The 14,640-nt window shown below is 43.6% G+C and overlaps 1 protein-coding gene across 1 annotated transcript in view; it reads right to left on the bottom strand.

The window, feature by feature from the left end:
- Positions 1 to 1,176: 1,176 nt before the first annotated feature.
- MGMT (O-6-methylguanine-DNA methyltransferase) overlaps positions 1,177 to 14,640 on the bottom strand; it is a 140,302-nt gene continuing 126,838 nt past the window's right edge. The window contains exons 6-7 of the mRNA XM_017809131.1: positions 9,480 to 9,619; positions 1,177 to 2,360 (exon numbers count right to left, since the gene is read on the bottom strand). Of these exons, the coding sequence (XP_017664620.1) occupies positions 2,229 to 2,360; positions 9,480 to 9,619 (272 nt within the window). The 3' untranslated portion in view covers positions 1,177 to 2,228. The remainder of the gene's footprint in view (positions 2,361 to 9,479; positions 9,620 to 14,640) is intronic.

Here is a 14,640-nt window from a genome sequence, read left to right as displayed (position 1 = left end):
CCTTGGCATTATTTTATTTAATTATTTTATTTTATTTTAATTTTATATATATGTATGTGTGTGTATATACAGACAGACATACATGTATATTTATACACACACACACACATATACCTGTCTGTGTCTGTATATATATGTATATAGGTATTTATATATATATATGTATACCTGTGTTTACATATATATGTGTATATATTAGGTTGTTAATGATTATGCCTGTTCTAAACCCATCCCAGCTGGATGCACAGCCCCCTCCAGCCCCCCCCGAAACCCGGGGGGGGGGACCCGGGAGCCGCCGCGCCCCAGCCCTGCGCCGGAGGGCCCTCTGTCGGTCAGCGCGGGAACAGCACCGTCCATCCCAGACTGTTCATTCCTGACTGTCTCTGTCCATCCCTGACTGCCCCTATCCCTCTCCATCCCTGACTGTCCCTGTCCATCCCTGCCCATCCTTGCTAGTCCCTGTCGTGTCCATCCATATCCACTCCTGTTCATCCCTGTCCAACCCTTCACTGAGCCTGTACCTACCCCTATCCCTGTCTATTCCTGCCTGTCCCTGTCCTTGCCCTGTCCATCCCTGCCTGTTACTGTCCATCCCTGTCTGTCCATCTCTGCCTGTTCCTGCTCTCCAGCCCTGCACTGTCCATCCCCACCCGCCCCAGCCCTGCCTGTCCCTGCCCTTTCCATCCCTGCCTGTCCCTGCTCCACCCTGCTGCCTCCACCCCCCAAATCTCTGACCTGGAACATGCTTTTACTCCCAAAGTTGGGCGTTTCCGTGGGAAAAGGTGTTACCTGCCCCAAACCCAGTGCTCACTGCCCCCATCCCCAAAAAAACAGTGTCACATCCTTGAAAAAGCACCAATACCTGAAAAAAAAATCAAGGGATGCATACGTGGGAAAGGTTAAAGTTGACATTTGCTGCCGCCTGCTTTTGGTGGCAGCATGTATTAGAGATATAAAAAAATAATAAAATACACCCAAACTGTACATATTATAAGGCCATATTTTTATCTCGGGGTTCTGGTGACACGTACAAACCACTTGAGCTTTGCTTCCGTGGTTTATATCGCCACGAGAAACCCTTGATAAAAATACAGCTTTATATTGTACAGTGGGGTATAGTTTATTTTCCCCATATATCACACCCTGTGTTTTATTTATAAACAGACCCAAAGACACTTGCACATGCAAAGCAGTTTTTTTATTGAAGTAATTCCAAGGTATCAATAATCCTGGATTAACTAACACATCACGACACAATAATTTTTTGGGGGTAGCAATGGCCTTTCTAAAGAGACATCCATGAAAATATGATAAAACACATAAAAAAATCAGTATTTCCATGTTACAATTTACGACTCCCATACTGGAAATTTCAGCTTCTGGTGGCTTCTACTCACAGAGAACTCTGCTAAAACCACCTCAAAATTTAGCTTTAATGTCTCTTGAATCCTTCCTATGGAGAGGCAGGAAATAAAGCTTCGGATAACAGAGAAATGTGGAAGTATAAAGGAAAACATCAAACTCTAAAGGAATGTGCTGCTGCTAATGATGCAACTATGATGAGCTTTTTAATATTTTGCCTTATTGGACTAATCGAGCTGCTTATCCAAAATATACGATTTTTCAGTAGCATCTCTTCTGCTGCTTTATGCAAAAAAAAAAAAAAAAGATTATTCCCATCTCCCAGTTTGAAAAGAAAATCCAGGAACAAGGAATTCAATAGCTGCCTGCTTTTGAATAGACCTCACTGTGCTCTGTTAACTCCTGTTTAGGTAAAACACCATTTTATGCCCCAAAGTGGGGAGGGGGAGCTGGGCAGGAGCTGGCAGGGCCCTCCACAAGGCAGACGCTTCCTTAGGGGGAAGCCTGAACCTCACATTTGCCACGTCCCTCCCACTCCCTTATCCCTGCTTTAATGGACATTAAAAATAGAACAAAACAGGACTGGAGATGGGAACAAAATCCGTGCACAACAGGCCTGGATCGCTGTAGTCATTCTGCTGTAAAATGTAAAAACAAGAAAGGGCAGCCGAGCTGCCTCCCCTAGGACGCAGCCCGCTTTTTTAATATAGTGGTGCCACCACACATTTCACTTTGGATGTTGCATTATATTTATATGTCACTCAAATATTTACCATTTTTCTGAATTCTGCTGGGTGCTCTGAGAGCTTGTTATAAGCCAAGGATCCGTGGTTGTGTGTCTTGGCTGGTTAGCAGCTGGAGCCGCATCAATATGCCAACTTCTCCTTCTGGAGCTTCTCGTGTGACAAAAGCCACTCCTTCACGAGGCGTCCCCCTCCATAGTTGCCGATCTTCCCGCCGCTGCGGATCACCCTGTGGCACGGGATTATGAGGGCGATCTGCAAAACACACAGAAATCAGGGGAGGAGTAAAGGGGGAGGTACTCACAACACTGGGACAAGGCACTCAGTGCCCTGGTGGGGATTGGCCACAGGTTGGACTCGATGACCTTGGAGGTCTTTTCCAAATGGAATGATCCTGTGGTTCCATGAGTCAGTCTATAAATCCAGCACTGAGCCAGGAGCTGGGTAGCACTGAGTGACAAACTGGTGGGGTCCTGGCCATGCCCAAGGGGGACAGAGCAGCCACAACCTTGGGGCCGTGCTCCCAGGGGAGCACAAACAGAGCTGATCACTGCCTCCGGAGACCTCTCCAGTTCTTAGGCAAAAATAAGCATGGACAGGAATGTTAATCCATAAAAATGATGTAAAGTCTTTCAAAGGGTAAACCTGAGATATTAAATCCCATATATAAAAAATTCCCTGCAGCATCAGGTTCTCTTGCCCCATGCCAGCCCCCTCCACAGCCAAGCCCTCAGGGCTCGGGGGGGGACGAAGCCTCATATCCCCAAGATGTACACGGGGAGAACAAGCAGGTATAGGACAAACTGTTCATCACCATCACCACGGCCTTAAGCTGAAGGAGGGTCGATTTAGATTGGATATTGAGAAGAAATTCTACCCTATGAGGTGGGGAGGCCCTGGCACAGGTTGCCCAGAGAAGCTGTGGCTGCCTCATCGCTGGAAGTGTCCAAGGGCAGGTTGGATGGGGCTTGGAGCAACCTGGGATAGTGGAAGGTGTCCCTGCCCAGGGGGTGGAACTGGATGAGCCTCAAGGTCTCTTCCAACCCAAACCAGTCTGAAATTCTATGATCATCCCAGCATTAGGAGAGGACATATTTCTGGGAAAAAACAGACCACTGAGAAGTGGTCCCTGTGCTCCACTTCCCCGGCAGATCCTTCTCTCGCTGAAGCACCTCCACGTGCGCCATGGAGAAATTCTCTGCGAGACCAAGGCACTATTTATTATTTAACAGCAAGTCAATCCAAAATAGGTTGTGAATTTTTAAAACCTCCAACAGGAGAGGTTTCATTCCGACTTAACCAATTTCAAGAACTTTTTTTTCCCTCCTGTCTTCTACTCTGTTATCATTTATAGCCAAATGTCACAGATTCTGCAAAATCAATGCCAGAAGTTACATAATGGACTGATAATGCAGAGAAGTACATAAACATGCTTTTTTTTTTTTATTTTTTATTACAGGTGATTATCATAGCTGAAGTACACACCATAAAAAATGCAATACATCATCTCTAATCATGCCGGGTGTGTTTTGGTAACTGCATAGCAATGGGATTGCAATGATGTGGCTGTGACAACAATAACTCACTCAGAAGGGCAGTTTTCAAAAATTTGGATATTTTATGTCAAAAAAGTGTAATTTATTTCACACAAATTACACACTTTACCCTGACTTATTTTAATCCCATTTAATCATTATTTCAGCACAGTTCAAGCTGGGACACACAAACCCTGGCAGCTGAAAAACTATACATACCATAAATTGGGTTTTTTTTTGGGGTGTTCTTTCAGTTTTGCTAAGTAATTTCAACGCCTGAAATTTAAAATCTCAGTCTCAGCCCACATTAAATGGGAATACACACAGGTGCTTATTGTTAATCAAGGTTTAAATAAAGAAATGCTTCTAATATCTGCTTTATTTGGAGGTGCAATGCCACAAGTGAATTATGCATCCATGATAACTCCAGCAATTACCAATAAAAGCTTTACTCCATGCCATGCCATCCCACACTTGGTTTATGGCTTCTTTAAAGAAATTAGGATTTATTGTGCAAGTTTTTTTTCTAGTTTGGGATTTCTCTGTCTTTACACTCCCCTCAGTTACTTCAGCCAGCTTGGCTTGGGTGACGAAGCCATAATAACACACTGTAAAACATCTCCAAGGTTAATTTGCAATTCTTTAAAAATACACACACTAAAGCAGCAGATTTTGATGGTAAGGCTATAAATCTTGGTGGAGAAGAAAAAGGACTTTATTTTCAGCCGGTGTGAGCCAGGTGGGGTATTGGATGATTCCTGGGTGGGTGCAGGACCCATTCACTACACAGGGATATGGGGTTAAGCCACTCACCACCAAGCAAGGAGAGGAGGTATGAAATAAATGCAGCTTTTTCCATGCCCAACATAAGGAATTCCACACTAGATTGTCCCAACACACACAAACACCCATCTGTCACCCTCCAGAGCTTTGGATGTAAAAGTGGTACAAAGGCTGTAATTTAAAAATATTGAATATTGCTTCAGTTTGGCTTAATTGTGGTGACAACGTTCAGACCACTAAAATAATTAAACCTGCCAAAATTTATTAGGGCCCTAAGGACATTTTAGAGGGAGAACTACCCTAGTCTGGAGCTTTAATGCCTCAGCTACATTTAATGTAATTTTTATCAATAACCAAGCAGCTCATAATATTAGAGCTCTGCTAAAATCTCCATGCTGTGAAATCTAATTCATCTAATCCACGAATCCATCACGCACACAGACCCTCCCTCGAACGCTATAAAACTTCCAAACCCATAGATTTGTCTCCAACAAAAACTAACATGAAGGAGCCCTCGGATCGATGCCGGAGTCCCTCTGATTCGGGCACCAGCTGAATATTTTCTCCAACTTTGCTTTTGTTCTTCTGGGTAGAGGCCCACAAGGGAAAGAGCTTGTTTTCACTCGCAGCCTCATCAATACCTAAATCCTGGTGAACAAGTGACACTGAGAAGCTGTAATCAATAGCTCCCTGTGCGTTTTTTCTTCTGGTCAAATGGTTCAGCACTACTGACAGCCCTGACACTTGGAACATGATGCTAAATCTTTATCAACAGCCATCTGGGTGAGTGGCAGAACAAGGCTGGGGCGGTCATTAACGCTCGTGGCAATCTGTGAATAAACTAACTCCTGGATAATGCGTTTGTTTAGGAAAAAGGCAGGGAAAAAAACTCTCCCTGCACATGGAATCGATTGGCTCTGAACTGCATTTAGCAAATTCTGTGTGAGGACGGAGCAGAGTGGGGCTCTAGTTGTTCTGACTGTTTCTAGTTGTTTTGAGGCAAGGGAACCATCCCATCACATGGCTGATGGGATGGAGACCTCCTGAAACTTCCCAGCTTGTCAAACCTGGATCAGCCAGGCCACAATGGAAACAGATGGGATATCACAGAATCACAGAATATGCTGCGTTGGAAGGGACCCACAAGGATCATGGAGTCCAACTTTTAGCCCTGCACAGGACCATCCCCAGGAGTCACACCACGTTGTCACACCACAGCAAGAGCCACACTCAGCAAAAAAGAATCCCGTGGTTTGCTCAAGTCATGGAATCCCAGACTGGTTTGTGTTGGAAGGGACCTTAAAGACCATCTAGTTCCAAACCCCTGCTTTTTTTCCTGCTCTTTCCCAAAAGAAAATCCTGTGACGTGACCCAACATGGGTCCCAGGTTATCACCAGCCACCAAAGGAACCAAAGATACTAGGAATGAAAGATATCAGGAATGAAAGATATTAGGGAAAGGTTCTTCCCCCAGAGGGTGGTTGGGCACTGAACAGGCTCCCCAGGGCAGTGGTCACAGCCCCAAGGCTGTCAGAGCTCAAGGAGTGTTTGGACAACACTCTCAGGGACAGGGTGGGATTGTTGGGGTGTCCCGTACAGGAACAGGGGTTGGACTGGATGGTCCTTGTGGGTTCCTCCAACTCAGGATATTCTGTGATTCTATGACCATACAACTAGTTCTATGTGTCTGCAACATGTCAGACCCAAACTTCATAATCTTCTTATAGATGCTCCTACCAATCTCTGGTGTTCAAAACATTTTGGTTGGATAACATCCTTGACTTAGGACAGATTGATATTATATCCTTGATTTAGGATAGATCGATAGCAGCATCAGGTTGTGCCCTTAGCTGGGGTTGAGCCTAAGCAATGACACAATTAGAGAGCATTCAAACCCAACGTAGGCAGCTCTGCCTGCTGTTAACAGACCGCTGAAGACGTCTTATTTAAGGCACAGAACAGTCATTTAAGATGGCCTTGGACTAATCAGCCCAACATTCCCCACTTCCCATGAGCCCCTGTGATTTCTTTTTGATCCTCCTCTGCCAGTCTAATGAGATATTTAATTGAACTTTATGGGTTCCCTTTGAGGACCACAGACCTTGCAATCAATGTGAACTGCAGTAAACTCTGTGAAGTTTCTCTTGCAAAAGGTGAGCCCTACCCACCACGTCCCTGGCATAAACCGAGGCGAAGACTTCACCACCCTCAGCTGCTGCTGGCACCTGTTCCACCTTCTCATGAAGCTGAAGGTCATCACATGAACTGTGTGAATCAACCCAACTACCACAGGAAACCATGTGGGATGCACACTACCAAAAACAAAGACCAACTCTTGGATTTGTAGAAGAGAAAGGTATTTGGTGGAGAAACTGAGATTTGTGATTTTATCAATATGTCTGAGGGACAACACGATGCCAGCTCGGGGTTATTTTTGCTGTTACTACCATCCTTGTCAAATCAGGTTTATCACAGAATCAATCTACCACTAGCACTAGATTGCTCCAAGCTCCATCCAATCTTGCCTTGGACGCTTCCAGGGAGGGTCTGGTGTTTGGGCTGCAGGTTTAGACCTCAGGTGGTTGTAGAGGAGCAGGGGCTGCTCACACACCTTTGACCTCCCGTGTTGGTTTTATATGCATCCTCTCAGCATTTTCTTTAATAAGGTTTGTATGGAGTGGAGTTGCAAATTGGGTTAGAAATCTGTTTTCACACGAGTTGATGGCTTTATACACAGAAATAACGAAGGTGAGGGGGTTCTGCAGTGCCACATATTATTTTTACATGTCACCTCCTTCATAAAATCAACCTGTGTATTACACAGTCAACCTGCACATTATGACTCAGAGGTGAAGGACCATGGAAAGATTTCCTTGGGAAATACGAGGAACAATGAACAGATGCTCACACTGCAGTGCAAAAGGACCATGTGTGTGTTTGCACATGGAATATGGATGGAATTTCAGATTAACTCCAGGAGATGTGTAGTGATAAAAATGTGTTTTGTGATGGGCAGAGCTCTCATTACAGCACTGATTTATTATTATTTTTTAATCACCAGCCTTCTATGATGAAATATTGGGGTGTCATTATATTAACACAGCTCTTTTCCCCTAAAGCTATACATTATTATCTATACCACGTTTAAAAACCTTCTGCTGGGGACAGAAATCACTGCAGCCATAGTATGGGCTGGGAAATGGCAATAATAACCAGGACCCCATTTAAAAAAATTGCAGTAGCTTTGCTGTATATTTTCAGAACTATTTTCATCCTTCCTCACAGGGGAAAAAGCAGGAATTTTCACACCACAACCTGCTGTTACTGCTACTTTGGATGCTGCTGCTCCACTGCAGCCTGAGGGCAAAGCTGGGTACATTTCTAGGCGACAGCAATTACATCTCCTTTTGCACAACACTGGATTGTTATTCTTTGAGAACTGTTTCCTGTAGGTTTGCATTGGATTGCCTTATCTTAATGTACACCAGATTATATTGGAAAGCATTCCATCATATTAAAATAGTTTGTATTGTCAAGTACAATACTGTGTATTGACGAAACGCAGCTTTATGTTGCTTATATGAACTGGTTCATAGGGAAATCTGATGGATGCCTAAAATACCAGCGTGGGCTTCTTTATGGAGCTTGGGAGCTTAAAGCCACGAAGTGTTGCGTGAGTTCCCATGGCTGTGTGTTACCTGTGTGGACCTGCAGGATACCCACAGACCTGGCCCATGGACAAACACTTGCAGTGTGTTTATCAGATGAGATATTGAGCTCTGAGTCCAACAAAACAGTTCATTAAACTGAACATGCCACCTGGGCTGCAGTGCTGGTGCCACAAGCTGCCACAAGTGAACTGTACCCCAAATATTAGGTAAAAGTGAATGATTTTATTAATGATTGCTGCACAATTTATGCAAAATAGCAAATCTTAATACATCAGTACCTTGAGATGCTTCCTGTGATTAAAGGACTAAATGATAAGCACAATAAATAACTCATTAATCCACTTCCAGTGGAAGGTGTCCCTGACCATGGCAGGGGTTGGAATGAGATGGGCTTTAAGGTCTGTTCCAATCCAGACTGTTCTGTGATTCTGTGATTCTGTGAACTGCTGTGGGTTTAGATAATTGAATTGTTCCTTGTGAACTCAGATACATCTATCTGAGCCCCCAGACCCTCCAGTTCAGGATGGGGCTAATGTGAACCCAGACACATCTATCTGAGCCCCCAGACCCTCCAGTTCAGGATGGGGCTAATGTGAACCCAGACACATCTATCTGAGCCCCCAGACCCTCCAGTTCAGGATGGGGCTAATGTGAACCCAGACACACTCAAAGACACTGACACAACACATCAACTTCACTGACACTGACCAGTGTGACTGAGGTGCACAAATACACCTGAAAAGCTAAGCCCAGAAAAATAAAAGGGAAAGACAATTACTGGGAAGCAGACAGAGACCAAGGGTTTTAACAAAATGTTTTTCCAAAATCCACAGGCCTGACCTAGAGTGCTACTTCCTCCAGCTGGTTTAAATTCAGGCAAATCACCTATGGAATCCCAGATTTGGGTTGGAAGGAACCTTAAAGATCATCTCATTCCACTCCCTGACGTGGGCAGGGACACCTTCCACTAGATCAGGTTGCTCCAAGCCCCATCCAGCCTGGCCTTGTTTTCAGAACCATGCTCATGCCAGAGCAGACGGACTGCTGTTAACACAACCAAAACTGCTCATAACCTGCCAAATGAGGTCCATGTGGGGGATAAAAGACTTCCCTGACCTAAAAATATATAAGAAAGTTTGAGAACAACAACCTGTGTAGAGGCTGGTGAATGAAAGAAGTGTTTCTCTTTCCAACCTAACACCATAAATGGTGGGGAATAAATCACACTAAACTGGGTTGTGCATTATCGCTGATTAAAAACACTTACTGACCTTATTACTCATCGTAGACCAGTTTTCATAGCAGATAAATTTAATCTAATGACACTTAGCGCTCTAAATCCACCATATTCCAACAACTTTAGCTGGAAGTTGCTGTGAACTCACCGGGTTCCTCCTCATGGCTGTCCCCACCGCTCTGGCTGCTCGGCTGTTCCCGGCCAGATCTGCCAACTCTTTGTAGGAAACAGCCTCTCCAAACTTCACATCATTCAACAGGGTCCACAGAACTTGTCTGGTGAAGGAATCTGCAAAGAACAAGGGAGCAGGAGCTGTTTGATTGCACGGCTGGAAAAATTAGGGTGAAACAGCTGAAAACCCCAACGAAATGTGAGTCTCAATAGCAGTTTTCTAATTTAAATTTAAACAGCCCCGATGCTCTGTCCTGTTATTGTGCCTTATATGACTACATTTAAATACATGATTATTAGAGAGAGCGCTCAGAGTAACCGATCACTATAAAAAAAGGATTTAAGGCTTTGATTTTCCTATATTTTTAATTTGCTTCAAGTACAATTATCCTGTTAACTCATACAATGTGGTTTTTCCCATTAAATTGGCAGAGTATAAATTAGCATAGAGTCAAATTAAAAGAGAAGAAATAGCTGGCTCTACCTATTCAACAAAAGCCTTGCATCTCCAGCTAATTTCAAACTTCAGCTGGGACTGGAGTCGCCCAGGAAGACGCCCTAGAGCCAGTGGACTCTGTATTATCCTGGCTGACTGCATTTTATAGTCCAGACCCCCAAGCTACAGCTCAGCACTGCAGACATTGCCAAATGTAAGGACTAGCTGTGACCTTGAATCTACAGCACATCCTTAATGATACAGGGGGAAAAAAATATATAATGTATCTGCCATTATTTTAATTTTAATTCACCAGCAAATTGCTTCTAAGTGTTCCAATTGCTGGAATAATGAATAAGCAAATGCATTAGGAGCTGCTTTCTTCGGCATCTCAGGGTTTTACCCAAGCCAGGATTATTTAATAGAAGGGAAAGGGATAGCCAGGTTTGATTTTTAGTTGGGCTGAACACCTCTTGTTCTTGGAAAAGCTTTGAAGACCTAACTAGTGAGTAACTTATGAAAGGAGCGAGCTGGTCACTAGAAAAGAAGGAGAAAAGAGGAAAAAAAGGTGAGGAGACCTTTTCCCCCAGCTGAGAGTCTCAGCCTCCCGCTCTGGCAAAGAAACAAACTCATTAAAGACATTTTCTTGTTTTAGTTGTCAAAAAACACATTGATGACGTTACATAGGAAGGTAGAGAATTGTGACTTTGTTCTTAAAGGAAACCCATACGGTGTTATGTGTGTGTTAAATAATAAAAATCACTTCTTAACTGAAGGGAATGATAATCACTTCATTGAAAAAATCTGTTTAGTCTTTATTATAACATTAAGCAAATTAAACATCAGCATAATCCAGGTGATATGAGAAAAGGGTCATCAAAGAAATTAACTTTGTTGTTCATTAATTTACATGGATTAGTAGAGGGCAAAGAGATAGCAAATCTGCTCTAGTTTTTTATGATATAATTTCAAACTGTACACCATTTGTGGCAGTAGGGTGACTTTGGGGTTAATCAGACTGATTTGTCCTTTTAATTGCTTTCTATTCAAAGAAAATTCATTAGATAATGTTCTCTTCAAAATTCATGAATCAATTTAACTGAAGAAACCACATTAACAGCTTTGGGTTCATTAGCACAAGCAGTTGTGTTACTGGCTGATTGCTACGAGGGTTTCCTTAGGCAAACAGATTTTGTTTACTGTGATTCCTTCAGAAAGGTTTCTTTCAAATCAAATGGTCCTTCTTATTTTTTTTAACCTTTTTAAGTCAGTGAGATGAGCGTTAACCCTGCTCAGGGGTCTCGGGGAGTTACTGCCTGATGTCATCTTTTAAATGACACACCGAGTCCAAAAAAATCCCCCTTTTGCCCTCATTTTTGGCAGGTTGGAACGTGATGGGCCTGAAACTTTCTGGAATCTGTTGGAATCAGGAGAAGTGGAGCAGAGTGCGGGAGGATGGGGTAGCTACAGAGCCCCCCCAGCAGCAGCACCAACGTGCCAAGTGGTGCCCAAATTCCAGAGTACCTTCTAACACACTGACAGAGCGACAGAGATTATCCTCCTCTGACACGCAGGGGCACAGATTTTCCTCTTGCCAGAGCCACTGTACATTTTTCATGGGAGAATTTATCCCACCTCTGCTCCCCCATAAAACACTGGTGAAGTTTAGAGTTCAAAAGAATGAAATATTTAGCAATCATGCACATCATTTTGGAAATGTATCTGAAAACCCCATTTCATCCTGCGGGGAGCAAATGCATTAATTAGTTTAAGCAGCTCGAAGAGACAGTGCCAAATACTGTTATTAAACTGTCTGCAAGTGTGAGAGCCTGTGAGCACAATCTGCCCAAATGAGATGGCTGAACTTTCACCAGTTTTCACCACGTGCCAACGTTTTATGCTGTTAAATATCGTTATAAAGTGCTGTAAAATCTGCACTTAAAAATTAACACACACAGATTCTCTCATTACATGAGAACACTTGGTACATCCACGAGCCCAGGATGCCCCCACTGTCCTGGAGACAGATGCCAGCAAATTCATGGCTGGACTGAACCACATCATAGGAATGTGAGTATCAGAGGGTTTTCTCCTTCCTCTGCACATGGCAGTCCAAAAATATCCCCTCCAGGTGACCAGGTGAGCAAGCCTTACCAAGGAACATGTGTTACGGCCATCAGAGAGCAACCAGAGTTATTAGATGCTATTTACCATCACAGTGATCAATAATTCGTGAGATTTGACGTGAAAATGCACACTCCTCCAATTCCCGCTGGCCTGAAGGATGGGGAAGAGAGAGACCTGTGACTGCATTGGATTTCCAGGTCTCCTCAGCACTGAGAACCTGTTCCCACCTCCAACTGTGTGTCCATGGCCTCCAAAAGTAGTTGGGAGGGTTTTACTGAAGCACAGAATGGTTTGGGTTGTCAATGGCCTTAAAGCCCATCCAGTTCCAACCCCCTGCCATCAGCAGGGACACCTCCCACTAGCCCAGGTTGCTCCAAGCCCTGTCCAACCTGGCCTTGGACACTCCCAGGGATGGGGCAGCCACAGCTTCTCTGGGCAACCTGTGCCAGGGCCTCATAACCCTCACAGGGAAGAGTATTTACAGACCAGTTATAAGCCCCAAAAGAAGGACTTATCATGAACCTGCTGATAGTGCCCAGGTGCTCAGAGATCCCTCACACCTTAATTCTCCATGTAAAGAGCCCACTACACCTTAATTCTCCATATAAACATGCTAAATCCACAGGGATGACAGAGTAAAAATCAAGTTTACTTGAACACTAGCTTTACTGTAACTTTTGGCAGTTTAATTAAAGGTGGTAATTAGTCCAAAGAACTAAAATCATACACTTCTAACTAATAAACACAGAATTACAGACTGATTTGGGTTGGAAGGGACCTTAAAGACCACCCAGCTCCAACCCCCTGACACGGGCACCTTCCACAAGATAATGTGCTCATATCCAATATCTAACAAGCATTTATGTTAAGTGTTAGTGAGGGGCTCAGCCCCAGGGATGAAGGATGGATGTGGGGAAGAGCAGTGGGACCAGTGTCAGTCCCTTCCTGCCCCTCTGCACCTCCTCACACAGTTCTTGGGGCAAGAAAGGTTCAAAAGACACACAGCCTGATTTTCCATCCTTTTAAATCCCTTTGATCAAGAAGAATTAAAGACAGACCAGTTTTTCCCTTCCCCTCAATGCTGATTGCTGGGAATGTTAGTTTTTGTTTGTTGTGTTGGTTTTTTGTTTGTTTTTTTTTCCTGTTTTTATTTGTTTGTTTTTCCCCAAGAGTTTTGCAAAGGCAAAGACAGTTATAAACACTCCCCCTTTCTCGCCAGCTTTTTCACAGCCTGCCTGGGGTACTGCACAGACAACTTTTCTGTTTGTTTTTTCACTTACTGGTTTTCACTGTTATTACTATTAGTTAAAAAAAAAATAAATCAAGCAGAACAGTTCAAAAATACAGCACTCTGCTGACAAAATGGCAGTTCCCACTGCAGCAGCAGCTTCCACCTAATCTAGAAACCTCAGTTTGGCTCCTGGGCCTTGGAAGAACAGATTCCTATTCGAATTTAAGAACTTTAACTGACAGCAGTGTAAACAGTGAATACAAGCAAGAGAGCTGATTTTTAGCAATTTTGAGCCTTCTTTTTGTTATTAAGCAGGTCATTAAAACCATATTAAACCTGTCAACTAACCTGCTACCGTACACTAGACTGAACCAACAAGTGGTATTAAAACATTTTGCTCTTGTTATGAGGCACTTCTCATCTCTGGAAGTGTCCAAGGCCAGGCTGGATGGGGCTTGGAGCGACCTGGTCTAGTGGAAGGTGTCGCTGCTCATGGCAGGGGGTTGGAATGGATGGTCCTTAAGGTCCCTCCAACTCAAACCAGTCTGAAACACCAGTCAAACCATGAAACCAGTCAAACTCAGGTGTTACCTTGTGCTCTCCCTGAGGTTCTTGTGTTCCCTTTCCTGTTCCCCATAAATGGGGGCTAGGGGAATACTTTTAAACACTCACATGTATTGCCTATGCACGTATGTCTGCAATATGTAATATAATAAAACAGAAACACAACTATCATGTACAAACATGCTGTATATCTATATCATTTAAGTGAAAAAAATGGAACAAAATGCTTTCTTTTAATATTTTTATATATAATAATATATTTTAATAACTTTCAGGCTGGCTCACACTGAGCGTAAGCTCTGCTAAAACCCAATTAACGGGAGCTGTTCCTGCTCCGCAGTTTAACACAGTTTTAAATGCGGTTCCCTTCAGACTCTTGAGGGGGTTGTGGGGCCAAATTCTATCCTTAGAAGCAAGGAACTCTCCCTGGACCTCATCCAGCAGTATTTCTGTAGGTTAAACCCTCTGGAAGTCAGTGGGTGTTTTACTCGAGTGGTAACTGATATTCTGACCCATTTTTTTGCACAGTTGCCTTAATAGCAGTTTACTAAGCACTTGCAAGAGGAGATTTAATTTTAGAGCTGGTGGAAACAAGGAGTTGGATGCTCAGAACCAGCCCTTTACACTCCCTGTCCATGGCATGTTGCAAACTTCCTCAGGTTCCCACTTCCTAACCCAAACCCAAGCAAGGCTTTACACAAACCAGTGACTCCTCAGCTTTATCAGCTTCACCTGAGCTAAATATTCACACCAAATCTGGAGAGCCACGACATCCCTGAG

This window comes from Lepidothrix coronata, unplaced genomic scaffold, assembly GCF_001604755.1.
Source record: "Lepidothrix coronata isolate B3197 unplaced genomic scaffold, Lepidothrix_coronata-1.0 Scaffold25, whole genome shotgun sequence".
Lineage (NCBI taxonomy): Eukaryota > Metazoa > Chordata > Aves > Passeriformes > Pipridae > Lepidothrix > Lepidothrix coronata.
Note: the sequence above shows the minus strand (reverse complement) of the source record. Positions and strands in the feature narration are given on the sequence as shown.